The sequence below is a fragment of the Plectropomus leopardus genome, chromosome 3 (genome assembly GCF_008729295.1).
Source record: "Plectropomus leopardus isolate mb chromosome 3, YSFRI_Pleo_2.0, whole genome shotgun sequence".
Classification (NCBI taxonomy): Eukaryota; Metazoa; Chordata; class Actinopteri; order Perciformes; family Serranidae; genus Plectropomus; species Plectropomus leopardus.
The window spans coordinates 26,579,780-26,599,160 of record NC_056465.1 but is presented as its reverse complement, the minus strand read 5'-3'; the positions used below and the strand labels follow the sequence as shown (position 1 = coordinate 26,599,160).

Sequence of the window (19,381 nt, the reverse complement as noted above, 5' to 3'; positions counted from 1 at the left end):
ATTTTAAATATTGACAGAAAGATTTTTATTGTAAATGCATATCAGTTTCAAATAATCGGCCCTGAAAAAACAACGTTGGTCGACCCCTAATATTTACAGGAGCAGGGTAGTATATATGTGATTGGCCCAGATAAATTAGCTGTATCCATGGCAATGAAGTAACATTATATTTTTATACTGCTCTGATGTGAAGAAAACATTAAACACATGGCCTATGTGGTTGGTGACTTATCACTTGAAATTAGGCGTTCAGCCTGACTCAGGATGTATTAAGTCACGTCCTCTGCTATACTGCCCATATAGCTGCAGGGTATCAGTGGAAATAAAGACATTTCACACAAAATAATGAGGTGTTATTAGCAGAAATTACAAAGTGGCCCAATATCCATTTTCCAAACACAGTGACTTCAGAACCTAATCTTTGCCAGGCCTTCACTGAGCCTAAACCCACAACCTCTCTGTAAAGCTGACAGGCTGCAGCTGACGATGTACCTGCCAAAAGTCCAACGCGATCCTCTCTGCCCTGTAGCAAGAAGGTATTCATGGGAATGTTTTCTCTGTGGACCAGACATATCTGTTCAATTTAGTGTCAGTACACAAAGAGAATTGACTTTCAAATCCCTGAGTCTTTTTTTCAAGCTCTCTTTCTCTCTCTTCTAGTGAAAATCATCACTCCTGGCTCTGGACACTGAATTCTTGCTAAGATGCCCGCATGTGTTCCAGCACATTTCCAGCAGTATTGTCAGAGCCTGGCAGCACAGCAGAGATAGAGCTGGCAAACACTGAAACACAGTGGCATGTTGTTATGAGCGATCTCATCTTGGGATAAGAGGCCTAGCTATGGGAGAAGATAAGGTGAAGTAAGGAGAGTGAGAGAAAGAGGAAGAAACATGTCCTGTGTACATCATTCAGGTAGACCCACTTTAGAGCAGTGTTTTTCTGAACAGTAGAGTATTCATCAGAAAAAACGGATGTTCTCATAGAGGAAAATGTAATTTTAGCACCATCCATCTGTCTGTGTGTGTGTCATCTATTTCACTATGTTCCCTCTTCTAACCTGTCTCCCTCCTTCCTTATTTCCTCTCTCTTTCCCGACATGCCTCTGTTTCTCCATCACCTCTTCCATCTGTTCCTTTGCATTTTCATTTGCCTTCTCTCTATTCCCTTTACTCTCTTTTTGTTCTCTTTCACAACCAGAGTTTCAAATAATGAGTTGCCGTGATGGCTTGTCTGCTTTTGTTTACATTGTGTAAATAGAAGCTTTTGTACTTTAGAGACCAAACAAAAGTATTAGTGCAGTTTAATACCCATTTGAGTGAAGATCTAAGGAACAATAGTCTTGATAGAGCAAATATTCAAGGTTATGGTGCCAAAAAATGACGTTATTCCTCTAATCTGTGAAAATAACGTTGTATGGAAATTAGATAGCTGAAGCATGCTGTTATGATTATTGAGCCTCTATCCAGAAAGTTTAAATTTGTCCGGAACTGCCCTGAAGGAGACTGCTATATTAGGTACATACAATAGTCGATCATCAACATATGTTCACTTTTTAGTCCTGAAACCAAATTGCTAAAAGTTGCAGGGCTAGTGGGACATTTCCTGATGACATGTGAAGATATGAAGCAAATTTGCTCAGGTTCCATAGGGTAAAATATGATGAATATCTTTTCCCAGTCTTGAATATGAATACTGACTATCACACTTCAGTGCAAGCCTACCAGCCTTGCCTACTTCTGTTGACCCTGAGAGTCATGAGGAATTTCCCGTTCCCCTCCATCTCTCTGCCGATCTACCCCCTCCTCCTTCTCCTTTGCCCAGCTAGGCCATCAAGAGACGTGCAGCCACGTCAGCCTCCACAGGAGACACTATACTGCAAAGTCAACACACACACGCTGGCATAGTTATTATGTTTTAAAGGCTCACTCTGGTCTGAAAGAGGCATTCTTACTTCTTAATTACATGCAGCACCCAGCCATTATTGGCAGCGATATTAGATCGTTTATTTAATCAACAGTCAGCTGACACTGGCCTGCTGGGTCCTTTCAGACCTGTGTTTACCTAAAAGGGCCAGTCTCAGAGACATGCCTCTGTGTTTAAGGCCAGATGTCAGCCTTCTCCTTCTTGACACACTCCCCTGTTATCTGACACACTCCTGCAGTGGATAACCTCACACAGTGGGAGGGAGCAAGCCAGAGAGAGTGATGAAGTAGGCTGACAATAACGTTAGGTGATGGAGATGTGACCAACAAATTCAATTAGCAAGTTTTACTGCATGATTATTGAGGATATTTTTGGTCATAATTCAAATTAAAAGTACAAATAGAAAATTAAAAGAGATCAAATTAAAAAGTTTATTAATTTGTCACACTACTAGGTATAAATCGGGCCATAATTAAAATTAAAAAGAAAAAGGAATTCGAAAAAGCAAATTTAAAATGTGAAATGATAATTTGAAAATGTAAAGTGACAATAAAAAATTAAAGTTTAAAATGCAAAAGCTTGATCAAAAATGTCCTCAATGCATGATTGCTGCAGTGCAGTCTGACTAAACCAAGTAGCTTTTAGCGAATATACAAATAAGTGATAAAATGATAAATATTACGCTTATTACTTTCTAAAAAATGTGATGCAAGAATGTGGGTTTTTAATAGGATATTATACTTTACAAACCAGTATTAAAACCAGCTAAATAACAGATCATTTTCAATTTTCTTATCTACAAACTATGTTTTGTCTTCCTATGTCCCCTATTATGTGTCAGGAGTAACATGGGGATGTTTTGAGGTGTGGACACTTTGACAGACAAGAGAGGACAGAGGGACTGATGGATGTAAGTAGGTGAAAGGACAAATGGTCCATTGCGTTGGGATAAGATAACAAGGGAAGAATAAACGGACCTCTATGAAGAGATAGAGGGAAGGAGGGAACGGTGGGGAGCGTAGGTGAGGCCTGGGGAAGCATGTGGTGTCCAGATGCTGATCATAAAGACAAAACAGGGGAGATGAGGCCCAACCTCAAAGCTGCAGGCAGCAGAATAATGAGGCTGCAATTTACTGTAAACTTCAAAACTAGAACAAGGAGACTTAGCACGAGGCAAGACCATGGTAAATGAAGAGGTGCGGAGGGAGCCCAAATTATTGCGCAGATGTACTACCTTATTTTTAAATTTGAATATTGAGGTATTGCTAGTTATGTACAGCTGTATCCCCAGATTCAGATAATATATTTATGGTCAGCTTTCGCACAGCAGAAGGATTTCTGTGAAGACTCTTTGGCACTGAGGTCACAATACAGCACAGTTCAGCTGCAGCGGGTTATCTTGCCTGAAGGTAGAGGAAATTGAGGAGCATATATCTGCCTTCTGCCTTCTGAAGACGGACATATGCGCTTAAAATGAGATGAGATGTAGGTGAGGATGCTCTATTGAAGTTATGGAAAGCACAAAATGAGGCACATCTAAAGGCGAATTTACTTGACGTCTTATCAAACACGTTGCGAAGCATTTCTTTGTTTATCTTTCGTTGCTTCATATATACACACTGTGTGCATATGCTCAATGTTGATATGTTCAAACAACCATAAGTTTCATATATCCAGAAATCCTAAGGCATACTAGATTGAAGTGCAGGTAAATTTTATAAAAGTGACCTCAGAGTCCGTAGTGCTCAAAAGGGGCGGGGCAGTGGGAACGCAGTGGGAAACCTAGTACTTAAAGAAGTTATGCATTATCCTCAGTAAATGCTTTTTGTTCTTTTATCATCCTGCAGAGGTTCAAATATGTATGAAGTTTGTATTTCTTTATGTCCTTGCGCCATGTCCAAGCTTCACAGCACAGGTAGGGTAATGCTTTTATATGCTTTTATTTTATTGGGAAAATCTGCTTATTTATTGAAGTAATTGTTTCCACATTTCTTTTTTGCTCTTTTGTAGAAACCTTCAACCTTTGCTGACTGATTACCAGAACACAGGAAGCATATGTTTGGCCAAGAAAAGCCAGTGAAAATTCAAAAATGACTCTTCTGAGATTTATATTCGTTCTGATTTTGTGAACTGAAGACAAAAGCATGATTAGCGTTTTAATGTGAATTGTGTTAGATCATTTAAAGGTTTGGAAGGGTTTTAATGGGCTTTTGAGGATCTCAACAAATGTGGATTGTGTATCGATGACATTTTGGAGCAATTCTGCACATTTTTAATTTAAGTTTAGCAGTAAAATAGAGTGACGCAAAACTCTCTTTCACGTTCTTTAGCCTCTGTGCATCACTTCTCTTTCTCTTATTCTGCATTCGAATGTTCACAACATGAGAAGTCATGAACACAAAGTTGTTAATTCAGAGCTCTCAGAAAAATTCAACTTACAAGATGGTGAATGCCACAAGAGGGGGTCGTTCATATGGACTCTTCTTGTAAAAACTGTACACAAGACCCCATTTGAGCACAGCAGTATCCCTACAAACATACACATACTCACATACTCCTATATGTACTGCACACTCCCACATACTGTACCATGCATTGTTCTTTACTTCCAAGAAGTTCCCTCCTTTTAAATCCCTGCCTGGAGCTGAGTCTGTCATTGGAAGATGACATGTAGAAACACATTTATTCCCCCCAGTGATGTGTAGTTTAGCGGTTGAAAAAACATGTAAATGTCTGTGCACATGTGCTCATTACCAGCCAGTCAGGTGTTTCCAGCCCACGATAAAAAACACAACAGCCTGTCATCAAGGTGCACCGTCCACCTTTATGACTCTCATGAGCAGTTATGCACTAAAACACACATGCACGTGCTTGCATACACACATTTTTACCTTTTATATCATGCTCACAACCTTTTACACACTCAAACAAACAGGACGACCCCGATGAAGGCCACAAGCTGAAACACATCGGTCTAATAAAGTTGTTCCTCAAACTAGTGCTGCTGGAGCTCTTTGACCTCTTGTAGACACTCAAACAGATACATTTAAAATGCTAAACTACCACTTGTGCAACAGATAAATCACCAGCTACACTGCTGTAAAAACAGCATTCCCAGGACACAAAAATGAATGTCCTTATGTTTTGTCACACATATTCAAGTGTAGGCATGTGCACGTGCACACACACACAAACACACACATACTATTAAAATTATTGACTGCTGTGTCTCCTTCAGGCTCAAGGCCCCTCTCCAGCTGCTGGTTATGTGTGATGAGATATTTAACTGTCTGACTGAAGATTATTGAAATTCTAATCTAAGAGTGCCTCTTTCTGACTAATCCATGTATGCAGTGCAAGACTGTGCGTGTTGATGTGTGATTTGTGCACGTGTGTAGTTTGTGCAGTGATACGAGCATCTGTGTGCATGTCTGTGTGAAAAACAGGTGCTTCTGTACTTGTGGTAAGCGTGTGTAAATGATGAGTGTCAACATTTTTATTGGTGCAGCAGACGGTGCAAAATTGTGTGTGTGTGTGTGTGTGTTTCTATCTCTGTCCAGCCAGTCTAAAATTGGGTGCAATTTTGGAGAGAGTACAGCAAGGAATATTACAGCAAGCAGTGGAAAACTCCATCTTACACGTTTGTGTGTGTGTGTGTGTGTGTGTGTGTGTGTGTGTGTGTGTTTACAAGCACACATTCGAGTACAAACTTCTGCCTCACATTCTGTTGACCTTTCCTCTTTAAAGGGCAATTTAAATGCAAAGACAGCTGATATTTGCTCTTCTGGAAAGTGATAGGGAGCTGCACAGTGATACGGTTTCAGTTTTAATTTCTCTTGCGCAAATTTATATACGCACACACTCTCACCGGCACATACAGTAGTCGCAGTGTCTTCTCTGAGTCAGCTCTGGGAGCCGAAGTGGAAATCTCTGTGAAGACGCAGAGTGCAAACCACAGGAGTGAGAAATAAGCAGCTGCAACCGTGCTAAGTTTTACACTGACATCATTTGCTTACAGGTACAAGTGTGTGTGTTGTTCTGTCTGTCTGTGTCAACTTGTTGACACATAGTGCAAATTTCACACACAGATTAAGGGGAGTAAACCTTCAGGTTAAATTATTTTTGGTGGACGTCCTTGTGGTAGTTGTGCTAGCACGTGCTGGTAAACCTGTCTTGGCTATTTTTTACTTGCCTCAGAGCAACCTCTGTCTGCACTGTGGCTCCCCAGACTTTGTCCATGTTCCAGCAGTGCAGTTAATTAGGCAGTGAGGACACTTTGCAACATTGAGGCTGCCTTTCGTAACATCAGACAGTAATTGGACAAATCTGGAACCCTCAACGTCTTCTTCCATAACATGTTCCCTGAATGTCACAGCTCAGCGTGTCACAACCTCTTCCCTGTTCCCTCAAGATAATGATAGTTTGCAGCTTTCTGCATCATGTTTGACTCGGCTTCACATCCTCTTATTTTTCCAGAGGGTCTCATCCCTGGAAACAGTTCTGACACGCCAAGAGGCTTGTTTCTGTGCAGGGACAGCTGTTTACATCTCAAGTGCTTAGCAGATGCACTTCAACAGGGATTTAAACTGTCTGTGGCAGTTGTGTGATTGCGATGCCTCATTTGAATGACAACATGTGTTGTCTACATTGATGTTTTCAGGGCAGCAACAGACCATAATGTGGACAACACCACTGCCATGTTGAGAGAATGGCTGAAGAAAGCCCAGCATCTCTACCACTATGTGGAGTGGAGACCGATGGAGGAGCCGAGGTGACTCAATGTTTCTACAGGAATCCTTTATAAGCACCAATTCAGAGTACTTCAGACTTGGATTCTGTGCTTGATTTGTTCTGGTTTTTGATGACAAACTATCTTTTTTGTCTGTGTATCAGGTCCTACACAGATGAGTGGGGTCCGAAACACTGGCCTCCTTCAAGGTTCAACCATGTGATGAAGCTGAGACAGGCGGCGCTGAAGGCTGCCAGGGAGCGATGGGCCGACTACATACTAGTAAGACTTATATACTATTTTGATCTTGTGATAAATACACAATAAGTCACTCAGAGACACATTTATATGATAAATAAAGGATTGAATTCATGTGTTGCTTTTCTGGTCTTAGTGACTACTCAAAAGTGCTTTAAAACATAAGTCAGCATTAACATACAGATTCATAAACTAGTGGAACAGGCAGCATGCAAGGTGCCACAGCCACCTGCTCATCAGGAGCCATTCACATGCAAACTTAAACATGTAGACTGCAGAGGCCAAGGATCAAATCACCGACTTTCTGATTCATGGACGACTGCGCTACCTTCTGAGTCACAGCTGCAAGTGGTTACTGTATGATTTGGTAGAAAAGGTTCAGCTCTGCTAGGAAGCTCTAAAACATTCAAAAGATCCATCTTAATAAACACATAAACAGTAAATTGTAGTTATAATTGGCTGGCTGACTTATACGGGACACACAATTTAGGGTATGTGTCGGCCTAGTGATCTATGCACGCACTTTTCCCGATCCACAGTCCATTCCAGTTATCCTGATTATCTTTGCATCTTTTAAAGACAGATTATATAAATTTGGCAGTCACACAGCCTCGCTTTAAAACAAGCATCCAAAATTTGTTATCTTCTTATTGAAAATTGCAAATGAGCTAGAGGTGCATACGCATGCAACTGGACTGAAGTGTGGATCAAGAGATTATATTGGCATGATGTTAGGTTCTTGTTTGTATACTTTTTACTGTTTTATTTTGGTCACTCACCTTTGTCTAATTTCAGATCCATTTTCCATCAAGTTTCTGACCTGTGTGATAGTCTGTCCTGCTCTGATGTGCTGCACCTGTGTCTCACTTTCTGCACTCTCGTAGTGTGTTTAGTCTGTGTCTCTCCTTCCTTCTGGGCCAGATCTTCTTGTGTGAGAGCTCCAGCATTTTGTAATGATATTCCTAGTGTGTCCTTTGCTCCTCTTCATTACTTACCCTTTGCCTGCTGATTTGGATACCTTCTCTTGTTGGACTGATTATCTATGTGCCAACCTGTGCTTGATTAGAAGCCCTGAACTGTTTTTCTGTCCTGAGTCTGCTTTGTTGGTCCATCTTCAGTTTGTTTAAGTCACACAGACCAAAGCGGCCCCTTGTGGCAAATATGAGACTAAATAGTGATAAGTGGTATAAAAGTGAGGCTGTACATCTGCATCAGTGTGACAGGATGTTACTCATCAGCTGACAGCCACGCAGCTGGTTCCAGTGATTGCAAGGCATGAATGAAACATCTATTGCCAATTTAATTAGATATCAGGGACATATTTGTTACAGACGAACCACACGGCTCTCACTAATACTGTATGATATGATGAGTGACCTGTACACTCAGATGTTCTGCCTTCTTTAGTTTGTAGACAGTGACAACCTGTTAACGAACCCTCGTGTGCTGAACCTGCTGATGGCTGAAAACTTGACCCTGGTTGCTCCCATGTTAGAGTCTCGCTCACTTTACTCCAACTTCTGGTGTGGCATCACCCCGCAGGTACGCTTTGGATGTAAATTCATATATCTGTCCATCCTCTTAGCTTGATTTATCACCTGAAACAGTGTTCTTCATCTCCTCTCAGGGTTACTACAAGCGAACAGCAGACTACCAGCCGATCAGGGAATGGAAGCGGCTTGGCTGTTTCCCTGTTCCCATGGTGCACAGCACCTTTTTGTTAGACTTGCGTCGCGAATCCAGCAGGGACCTGGCCTTCTACCCTCCTCACCCAGACTACAGCTGGTCGTTTGATGACATCATGGTGTTTGCTTTCTCGGCACGTCAAGCAGGTCCGTGTCAGTGTACTCACAAAATACTACCACATTTGTGTCAGAGCTGCAAAAACCACATAAAGCTTTACTTAGACGAACTGAGGAATTTCAGGAACTCCATCAGTTCATTAGCAGTCGATTGCAAGCTGCTTTTTATTCCGTATTTATGCACTGCTGAGGGCTTTTCATTGGTTTTATGCACATGTCTCAAATTAAGGCAGATGAGCGAAAGCAGAGACAAATGGATCCATGTGTTTGTCTTTACTGCGCTTGTGTCTGTGTTTAAGTGTGCAACAATACCAGTGTTTGTTGATTTGCGTGTTCGACATGAGTAATCATCCATAGGGAACAAACAGCGTCAATAAGCTTTCCATTACATAGACAACAAGAGTGTGTGGCATCTGCATGCCAGCCAAAAGTAAACACATAAAAGCATTCACACAAACAGAAACAGATATGCAAACAAAAGGACCCTCACAGAAACTCAAAAAGAATGGTTTCTTCTTTCCCACAAAATAGTTTCAGTACATACAGCAATGCATATAATGCATGTAAATATACAGCACTAAGGCCAAAGAAACGGTACAAAGCTTTTCATACAATCAGCAATATAAATTTGGAAACAGGTCCACCATTATCATGGTGTTGTGACAAGACGTCTGTTACGCACACCATGAATGATGCCTTTATTCACGGTATGAAAAACCGAAAAATTGACCTCACCTTCACTTTTCGCTGCATAATATGTGCACTCAGTGCAAAAGTACTCATGACAAAAGGCACCGTATATCAATATAAAACATGTCAGCATAGAAAATATATTGACATGCAAATTAATTGCTGCAAAGAAAAGAAAACGTACCCAGCATGTTAAGGCTTAAGGTTTAAGAGAGAATATTTAACTTTGAAGAAGATTGAAAGAGATAACACATTCTTCTCTTTACCAACAACATGTTGAATGCACAGGCAATTAATTACTTTCGTTAAATTCAACATAATCAGGAGTTTTATGCTAAAGCCTTGCTTGATCTTGTATGACACACAGCTCCTGGTTGCTAATGTTAACTTATGCCAGCAAATGCTAAATTAACTTAGTAATTTTGAGAAATTACTAAGTCAATTTCTCATGAATTTTCTTTGCTTTTGCCCCTGTTAGACTTAATGCTAAAAGAAAGCAGAAAACAAAAAAGTATTAATATTTGATTGAAAAATGAAATTTGAATAAATTGAATGTGTGGAAACACGATGAAAGTAATTAAATATGGAACAGAACCCACTTTAAATGCAACATAAAAATATAGATATAGAATTTTATAAATACAGCATATTCACCAGCTGACACCTGTCACATGAACACACATGTTGTTCGTGCTATAAAAAATGTGACCGTTTTGACTGATAACACGTTTCTCGTGTGAAGCCTGTATTCTGATGTCGAGGCCGAGGGAAGTCGATGTCCTCACTATATCCCTCGTTCATTTTATTGGATAAGCTTTTTGCAGAACAATAACACCTAATCAAGAAGTTTATTCTCAGTGGGAGCGTTTATTAGCTTTTGTGTAACGTGAAGACTCTAGTGGGATGCTTGTGCGTGTGGGACGAGGTATGAGATCGTGCTGCAGTCTTATTTGCATGTTAATTCGAAATGTTTAGGTCAAGAGGTTTAATTTTCAGAATTGTGTGTGTACTTGTGTGTGTTCCAGGTGTGCAGATGTACGTGTGTAACAGAGAACACTACGGCCTCCTGCCCGTTCCTCTCAAAGCGCAGCAGAGCGTGGAGGATGAAAGCGAGAGTTTTATACACACCATCACAGAGGCTTTGAGTGAGTATCAACACACACACACACACACACACACACACACACACACACACACACATTTTCCAGCTGTTGTGGCTTTACTATCAGTCACTCGTTGATTACTTCACCTCTCAGGTTTGTTTCTTCTCCTCTGGACCTGGCGACCTCGGTGACCCTCCGTGATTACATCCTGTCAACACTCTATGCATTAATCCCCCTCCTCCGTACCGTCTCTCTGTCTCCTCCTCCCTCTCCATGTTTATTCAACCCCCACCTCCCTCTCACTTTTTCTCTCCCTTCTGCCCTCCCTCATGGCTCAGATTTTAAATAAAGCAAATTAAACAAACCACCACAATCCAGGGGAAGTTCGCTTATTTTCCTAATCCTGTTTTTGCTGTGTTAACCTTTCGCCTCACTGCTTTCTCTTTGTCAACAGTTGACCACGACATTGAGCCCTCTGAGCACCTGTACTCCCCACCGCCACCGCAGGACACCATGGGCTTTGATAAAGTGAGTTATGAGTGTGTTGGTGCTGCCTGGAAGAACAGGAGCTCTTCGTCTTCTTTTCTGTGTATATTTACTGTTAATCAGCAACTCCCACTTCCTGTTTTTGTAGCTGTGTCTCTCCTTTTCTTGTGTCTCCAAGTTATTCTTCCCTTGCCCTTGCCTTCACCTCATACCTCTCTGCTGCTAACTTGCGTTTTATCTGTCATCTACAAAGAAAAACTGCTACAAAAACATCATGAATACAGAATAAAGTTTCAGAGTAAAAGAGAATCTGCTGAATTAACATATCTCCTTTTTTTCTGTTTGAATGTTAGATTTTCTTGATCAACCTGAAACGTCGGCTGGACAGAAGAACCAGGATGTTGAAAACAATGTCCTCGCTTGGTCTACATGCCACATTGATAGACGCAGTGGACGGCAAGTAGGTTACACACAGCTCTGCATGCACACAATGAACTGACCTTAAGGCTGATTTAATCCCCGTTCAAAAAATTCAATCTTTTGAAGTTTATTCTGCACCACAAAAAAGTCTGATTTTTCCACCTTAAACATCTGATGCACTTAAACTGTGCTCTGTGAACATCAGCTGAGATAATGCCCAGCCTTCTGTCTCCCATCTGTCGCTACTTTTTCTGACATCTATATCCAAACATCCGGTCTAAACACAGCTTTGGCGTTTGTAGCACTAGGCTTGACTTACTTTCCCTCCTTGGCGCTTTCTTTAATCCACTGTTGAGAATGTCCTAATCCTCCTTCCAGCCTTTGTTTGTCTGGCAAAATGTATTACTTGTTGCAGCTTGTTGAATTTGACTTTGTACATTGTTGTGTTTTCAGTGAAGTTGTTTTCACTGATGACAGACTCAGCTGCATAATGACAAGTGTAACTCTAAAAATTACCTTTCATTTCCCACAACTACTCCTACATCCCCTTTTTTCATCCTCTCCCTTTCTCTCAGGGCTCTAAACACGTCCCAGCTGCAGGCGCTGGGAATAGAGATGATGCCTGGCTACAAGGACCCTTACTCTGGTCGAGTCCTGACCAGAGGAGAGATCGGCTGCTTCCTCAGCCATCACTCTATATGGACACAGGTGAGAGCAGGGGAGAGTTACACACTTATGTGGGGAAGAAGGCTTGTGTAAGGGACAGTGAGGGTTGGAAGATCTTAACAGCACGGAGCCAATCTGCTGAAATCTCCTTCAGCTGAGACCCAAATGTCCCCAAGGTTGCCTAAATATAAAAAGGCACGTAAAGGAAGAAAATTTGTTGGGACATCTTGTGCTTGTAATCATGTTGTCTTACCAGAAAAAGCCCAATTTGCTCTTAATTGATATGTACAGTCTCAGCATCTCTGCACCACGTTGTAGCCGGGGAGAGAGAGAGCGGCAGTTGTGCCTGGAGCAGATGATTAATATAAAAGGGATCTGTCATAAGTTGACATCAGGCTGTTGCAAAAATAAAAAAAAGGTTGGACACCAATTATTTAGAACGGTCTGAAGCCTAAAGCTTTTTCTCTCAGATATTTATTTATTTTATTTTATTTTATTTTATTTAAAAGGAACCATATACAGTTTAAAACATAAAATGTTACCATTTGATGCACCGTACCAGATTATAGCTTAAAGCTTATTCGCATCTGCAGTCCCTCGGCAGGTCGGAACAAAAATACACAGTAAAATGATATGACAATACAAAGTTGTACAAGAAGAGGAGAAAAGAAAAGACACATACAAGAAAAATAGTACACATATGATATAAAATAATACAAAGAAGACACCAGACAGACGATGCAACATAAAAATAAACAAAAAGCACATCACATAAAAAAAGTTTACATCATTATTTCAAACTTCAGTCACATTTAACATAAACGTGCTACATTGTAACGCTAAAATTCTGACAGAAAAATACGGAAAAGCATAATAGGTCCCCTTTAATAACCCGCACCATCGTACTAAGAAGTTGAAATAAAAAATGGATTGCCCACACAAGTCAGGCAGATAAGATAAAGGAAGCACAGCACCATCATCACCAGAATATTGCAAAAGAAACGGACAGTCTGGGCAGCTGGAAAAAACAGCTGTTTTTCTTGTATTTGAACTTGAGCATTTGTATTTTCTGACCATCAGGTGCTGGAGCAGGGCCTTCAGAAGGTTCTTCTTTTGGAGGACGACGTGAGGTTTGAGCCCAGGTTTAAACGACGGATCACGGCCATAATGGATGACATAGACAAAACCCAGCTGGACTGGGACCTCATGTAAGAACTCATTATTACACACTCACTTTTATTTTCCTTCAAATGAACTTGTTCCCACCCATTCACATGAAGTCTCATCAACACAGTCCTTTCTTCTCTGCTCTAGCTATGTGGGCCGTAAGCGCATGCAGGTGCAGCAGCCGGAGCAGTCTGTAGACGGCGTGAACAACCTGGTCAAGGCTGACTATTCCTACTGGACACTCGGCTATGCGCTGTCACAGCAAGGAGCCAGAAAGTTACTGGCTGCAGAACCCTTCTCGAGGATGCTGCCTGTCGACGAGTTCCTGCCCGTCATGTTCACAAACACCCAAAGTCAGTCTTTACTCCACTTTTCTTTGATTTTAAATCACAGTGCTGCATGAATGCATTTAGAATAACAGGAATAACATGCACATGCGATACAAAAAGCATTGAGCTTTATTTGAGGCGTGTAATGAAGAAAACCACAATGTTCGCAGTCAGAAAGACCCTTTTAGATGCTCCGGTTTCTGAACAGGCAAATATTTACTGAAGACCACAAATAGATGATTGCAGGTGCACTCTATATCAGGTAATCCACTCTCAGAATAAACACGAAGATGCAAAAGTAATAGTTATATTTAAAAGAACACAGTCAGGCATGTGTGGATCCTGTGCATGCACAAAAACAGACACAAGGGCAATAAACCAGCGCAGAAATACTAAAGGACCTACTGTACAGCAATTATCTATACATAGACACAAACATGCATTCTCGTCGGCAACGCTTTAAACATTGGCATAGTGTGTAGTTTCCTAGTTCTCGTGTGGTAGACCACAACCTCTGTCGAGTTCGATTCCAAGATATGTTCCCTATATGTCTCCAATTCTACCCTTTTTCCTTCCCGCCTTCCCCCTGATTATGCCCCTCGCTCTGTCTTTTTTTCCATCAACAACCCCTTCTTCTTCTGTGCTCCCTCACACACAGGGCATGGATTGTTCTTGGGGTTCAGTGGGTACGAAGCTTTGCACAGGACACACAATGCCTGCTTTTCTCTTTCTTCTCTCCTTGGGGATTCCTGCAGTGCCCTGCTCCCCTACACCTCCTTTCTCCTTCCCCCTTTCTTTACCATGTTATCCTTTAATCCTTTGAAACCTTAGCAGACTGGCTTGATTTCTGTCAAAAACATCAAGGCAGGAGGGCAATGAGCAACACAACAGAAATAACTGCCCAAAAAAGCAAGGAATTAGTAAAACATTAAGGTAAAAAAAACCCTGAAATTTGCACCAAAAAAATTTTTAAAAGAAAATTAAACATATTTTATGTAACATATAAATATATCATTTTAATAATCATAAATACAGTTTCTGGACTTTTTTTGATAATTTAATCTTTCTGTGTCTCTCCTTTATTTAAACATTAATTTTCAGTTTGTTTTCTTGGCACCTTTTACCAATTTCTTGCAATTTGCTCATCATTGATTCCCATGTAACTGGAGAGAGGTAAACAGAACAGTAAATAGTTGTGAAAGGCGTCAGCAGTGAAGCACTAGAAAAACTGATGTCCTGTCCCGGCTCTCCTCTCATTCTTCATTTATTTTTTACCTTTTTAACATTTTCTTACTCCCCTCTATAGACCCTTACATTTCTGCACACCTCCTCCTTACCCATGTCACCCTCCCTCCCCCTTCCTTCCTTCTCTCTCTTTGAGGAATGTGGGCCAGCGCAGCTCTTCCTGCTGGTTGGAGAAGGGGACAGGATTCCCATTGATAGAGGACTGGGCGTGGGGGTGGGGTAGGGATGGACACTGTGTGAGTGTGAGCGTGTTACTATATAAATACATGTAGATGTGTGTCCAGTGTGCAGTGTATAGATTACTAGGTAAACATGCTGTGTGTATATTCAACAGTTAGAGAAGGTGAGTTTGTTCAGAAGTGAAAGAAATAGGAAATATGGACAGAAATGTGGAAAGGTGGCATGGAAATTATGTAAAATGTGTTGTGTATTACATAAGTGAACAGCAGGGGATTATGTGCTCTGTTTAAATTGAGGATATTATGTTACATATATGCTGTTTTTGGTGGTGACACTGCCGCCTTCCTGAAGTCTTTGCTCCAAATCGTACATAAACAGAAGAAAGAAAAATACATGACAGTGAAACCGATGAAAAAAGGCCTCATTGCCTGTTTGTTTGGAGTCTGATAAAGGTGTAGAGTTTCACTGTCTTCATGCTGCGCTAACAGGCTTTAAACATGCAACTGGACAGCAGGGAGTTGACCTCTGGGGTGACCTCTGTCTGCACGAGCCACCAGGCTGACGTCGACAGCTCGTATTCGTCGCTCTTGCCCTCCTGCAGACTGACGATGACAGGCTAATGGCACAGTTTTGTGCTGTTGATTGTGTGACAATATGATGGTAGTTCATATGACAAAATGAAGATGCAGTTTTGATCCGATGGGATTCAGTTTTTTTCAGATTTTATCTACTATATCCATAGTATAGTGTGTTGTAAAGTAGGAGTACATGTACTCAACTGCAGTACCTAAAGTAAAAATATTTACATTTTTTTATTTAAACAAATGTCTGCTAAGTCACTGTCTATACACTAGTAACCTTTTAATGTCATATTTGACCTATAAAAATATGATCAGTAAATAAAAAGAATATATATGAATATAAAGTAAATGTGATTCTGAAATATGAGGCATAGTTATAAATAAGTTTAATCAGCTCCACCTGAACTAATTTCAACTTTATGGAAAGGTTTAGTGTGTCGTATTTAGAGAGGTTGCAGAACTGAAACTTCTTCCATGTGCCAAGCATGTAGGTACAGTGGCTGAAGCAAAAATGCAAAAACACAAAAGGCCCCATCTAGAGCCAGTTCGGTAGTTAGTTTATTATGAAGCATGTGATTTTGTGCATGAAAAACATTCCTGTTGTGACTAAATTGTGCTACAGTTGAGAAACAGAATCCTGTTCCCCTTTTTGATATCCTGTAAATTTGCTGTCTGTGGTGAAATTAAATTCCGGTACTCTGAGTATATGGACACCAGAAGTTTAAGTTAACAGAATATGATGAGTCAGAGTAGCGAAATAAGAAAAAGTCATAATAGTCCTTCCTCTTCACTTTGGTAAACAGTCAGAGACGGGGTGAACAGGCAATAATATCTATCAAATTATTATTACTAAATGTCAACATTTTGTTAATATACAGATGCTGAAGTGTGTGAAGCTTCCTGTTGATTTCTTCCTTGTTATCCAACACTATTATTAACCTAAAAACAAGTGGCTGATTCATTGATAAATCAATTGAAAAGTAACTGACGTAGTTTGATAATTGATTGAAGCACCGCTTCAGTTCAGGCACTCAATTTATCTTTCTTTACAGCCATGGATGGATTTCTGAAGCGGCCTATCACACGCAAGCTCAGGGATCCCTCTGCCTTCACCCGTAAAATGTCACTCAAATTAACCTGTACAGAAACAGACTTTATAATGACAACAGTAGACACAAAAAGACCTCAAAGAGACACAAAAAGACCACAAAGAGACACAAAAAGACACAAAAAGACCACAAAGGTACACAAAATGACCAAAAAGAAACTACACAGAGACTACAGAGACACAAAAAGACCACAAAGAGACACAAAAAGACCACAAAGGTACACAAAATGACCAAAAAGAAACTACACAGAGACTACAGAGACACAAAAAGACCACAAAGAGACACAAAAAAATCACAAAGAGACTACAGAGAGACACTAAAAGACGACAAAGAGACACAAAATGTTTAACAATGACACAAAACAATGACAAGAAGACACAAAATGACCACACACACACACACAATTGCCACAAGAAGATACAAAAATTACTAAAAGATGCATAATGACTACAGAGTCTGTGTTTCTTTCTCTTGCATAGGCTGGGCACAGTGGCCCATTGTCTCTCTTGTCTTCTCATGTTTGCAGGTTCACAAGACATTATTTGGGCTCTAGGAAATTGTTATAGCCATTTTTTAATGTTTTTTGGCTGAAATCAAATAGTAAAGAGGTTATCTGATGATCAAAAGTAGTCGCTATCATAATCACTATCAATTTTCTTTCAGTGTCACTAACATCTCTTTTACTTCATTGTCTCTCTCTGTCCATCTGTCCCACTTCCTCCTCAGCACTGAGTACATGTCTCATTTTGAGCCGCGGGACCTGAAGGCCTTCTCCGTGGAGCCGCTGCTCATCTATCCCACCCACTACACCGGAGAGCCAGGTTACATCAGCGACACGGAGACCTCCACCATCTGGGACGACGACGCCATAGCCACAGACTGGGACAGGCAGCACGCCCGCAAGACGGCCCAACAGGGCAGCATCCGCGCAGTGGCACAGAACAGCGTCACTGGAGACTCACCGCCTCCTGCGGCTCGAGCCTCTCGGGACGAACTCTGATAACAGAGAGCTGAGACTCGGAGAGAAAGACTCGTGTTTACTGTGCCGTGTACACACAGAGACTGTCATGTGTACACACACTTGAAAAGACACTTGAACTGATATACTGTACATTCATTTACACACACACACTGGTGTCCAAATGGATAAAAGCAGTTAAGATGTCAATCTACTCCGCTGCCTGATGAGGGGACACTGAGGAGAGGAGGAAGAGGAGAGTCCGGGACGACGGCCAGCAGGCCTTTGACAAAAGCTTTATTTATTCCCCATGTGCCTCCTCCGGGCATGTGGAGACAGTTATAGCCTGAGAAAACTTCAGCAACATATGGAAGACAGCTAACATCATTTTGCAGGACTTGAAAGAAAAAAAACATCCTCACAAATCGATTTTAATGTTTAAGAAGGTTATTGTTATTTAAAAAATAACAGAGAATAAAAGAACCTTAAAGCTGTTTGAAAACAAATCTCACGTGTGCGTGTGAAACTGCTGTGTGTGTGTGTGTGTGTGTGTGTGTGTGTGTGTGAGCGCACACACATAGACATATGCATGTACTTATAGGGATGAATGTGTGTGGGAGGAGGGAGGCTGACAGACAATACCCAAGAGTGTCACTATTTCAGATGATGTTGCACGCATACACACGCATGCGTACACACACACACACACACACACACACACACACACACTCACTGAGAGCACAGCCCTTTTTTGCTGAGCAGCAGGGCAGTAATGGATGTTATTAGGCTCAGTGTCTCTGTTGTTGCAGATATGTCACTTGCACAGCGGGCTGGTCCTGCTAGTTAGCATTTCAGAGCATCCGTCACACACATTACACGTAGCCTGCAGGATGTATTAAATGCAATTTTGTCCACTTCAGACTCCTGCTTTCAGAACTGGTATGTGTGGAATATTTTTGGATAAAGTGGATTATTGAATTATTCATGTCCTTTAACACGGGCTGTTCTTCATTCAGATGTGGTGCCGGGCTGAACCAATAAAACAACTTCCCTGTTTCTGTGTTTTCAATCACTCTGCAGCATAATCTGACACAGAGATGTTCTTCTTACAGTGGTTGGGATTATTATTGGATTAGAGGCGTATCAGAGAGAAAGAAGAGATTCATGTAAACAAAACAACAAAGAACTGCTCTCTATCTCTGTCAGCGGGATAGAATAAAGCGTTCATTAAATATTGTATATTATTGTTTCGGTTGAATAGCAAGCATGACCTTGCTGCAAGTGTTCACATGCCCCTCTGATATCTCCTAGAATGAACAACAGACTTTCACTTTGTTAAAATAAGCCGCGTGGCATTTCACCATTTGGTGGTAAAACATGAAAGGAGCTGCAACCTCCCAATAAATCCGAAGATGGAGCAGTGATCACGTAAAGGACACTCAGCGGGTGTGTTGGCTCCCGCTGTTCACTGGCTCAGTGAAATTCTGCTCACTGTTTTATAGTTCCTGTCTGCTGTGGGATCTGACAGAGAGGAGGATGAGAGGGGGGAGCGGGAGCTGAGGGACGGGCTGTGGTGGAGGTTATAGGTGATGTGGTGATTTGCACGAGAGTGAGAAAGAGAGTGGAGATTTTGAAGAAGATTGATTTTAAATATTGATATCCTGCAGCTGGGTTGAGATGTGAAAAAAAGTATTATTGTGATCATTATTTAGAGCTGGTAGCCGGCTACCAGCTC

At 41.1% G+C, this 19,381-nt stretch overlaps 1 protein-coding gene across 1 annotated transcript in view; it reads left to right on the top strand.

The window, feature by feature from the left end:
- Positions 1-18,702, top strand: part of colgalt2b (collagen beta(1-O)galactosyltransferase 2b) — a 35,900-nt gene extending 17,198 nt beyond the window's left edge. Inside the window, 12 exon segments of the mRNA XM_042483995.1 lie at positions 6,584-6,694; positions 6,817-6,934; positions 8,318-8,452; positions 8,538-8,742; positions 10,428-10,547; positions 10,960-11,033; positions 11,345-11,451; positions 11,987-12,119; positions 13,158-13,285; positions 13,392-13,582; positions 13,585-13,597; positions 17,415-18,702. Coding sequence (XP_042339929.1) covers positions 6,584-6,694; positions 6,817-6,934; positions 8,318-8,452; positions 8,538-8,742; positions 10,428-10,547; positions 10,960-11,033; positions 11,345-11,451; positions 11,987-12,119; positions 13,158-13,285; positions 13,392-13,582; positions 13,585-13,597; positions 17,415-17,688 — 1,609 coding nt within the window. The 3' untranslated portion in view covers positions 17,689-18,702.
- Positions 18,703-19,381: the final 679 nt, after the last annotated feature.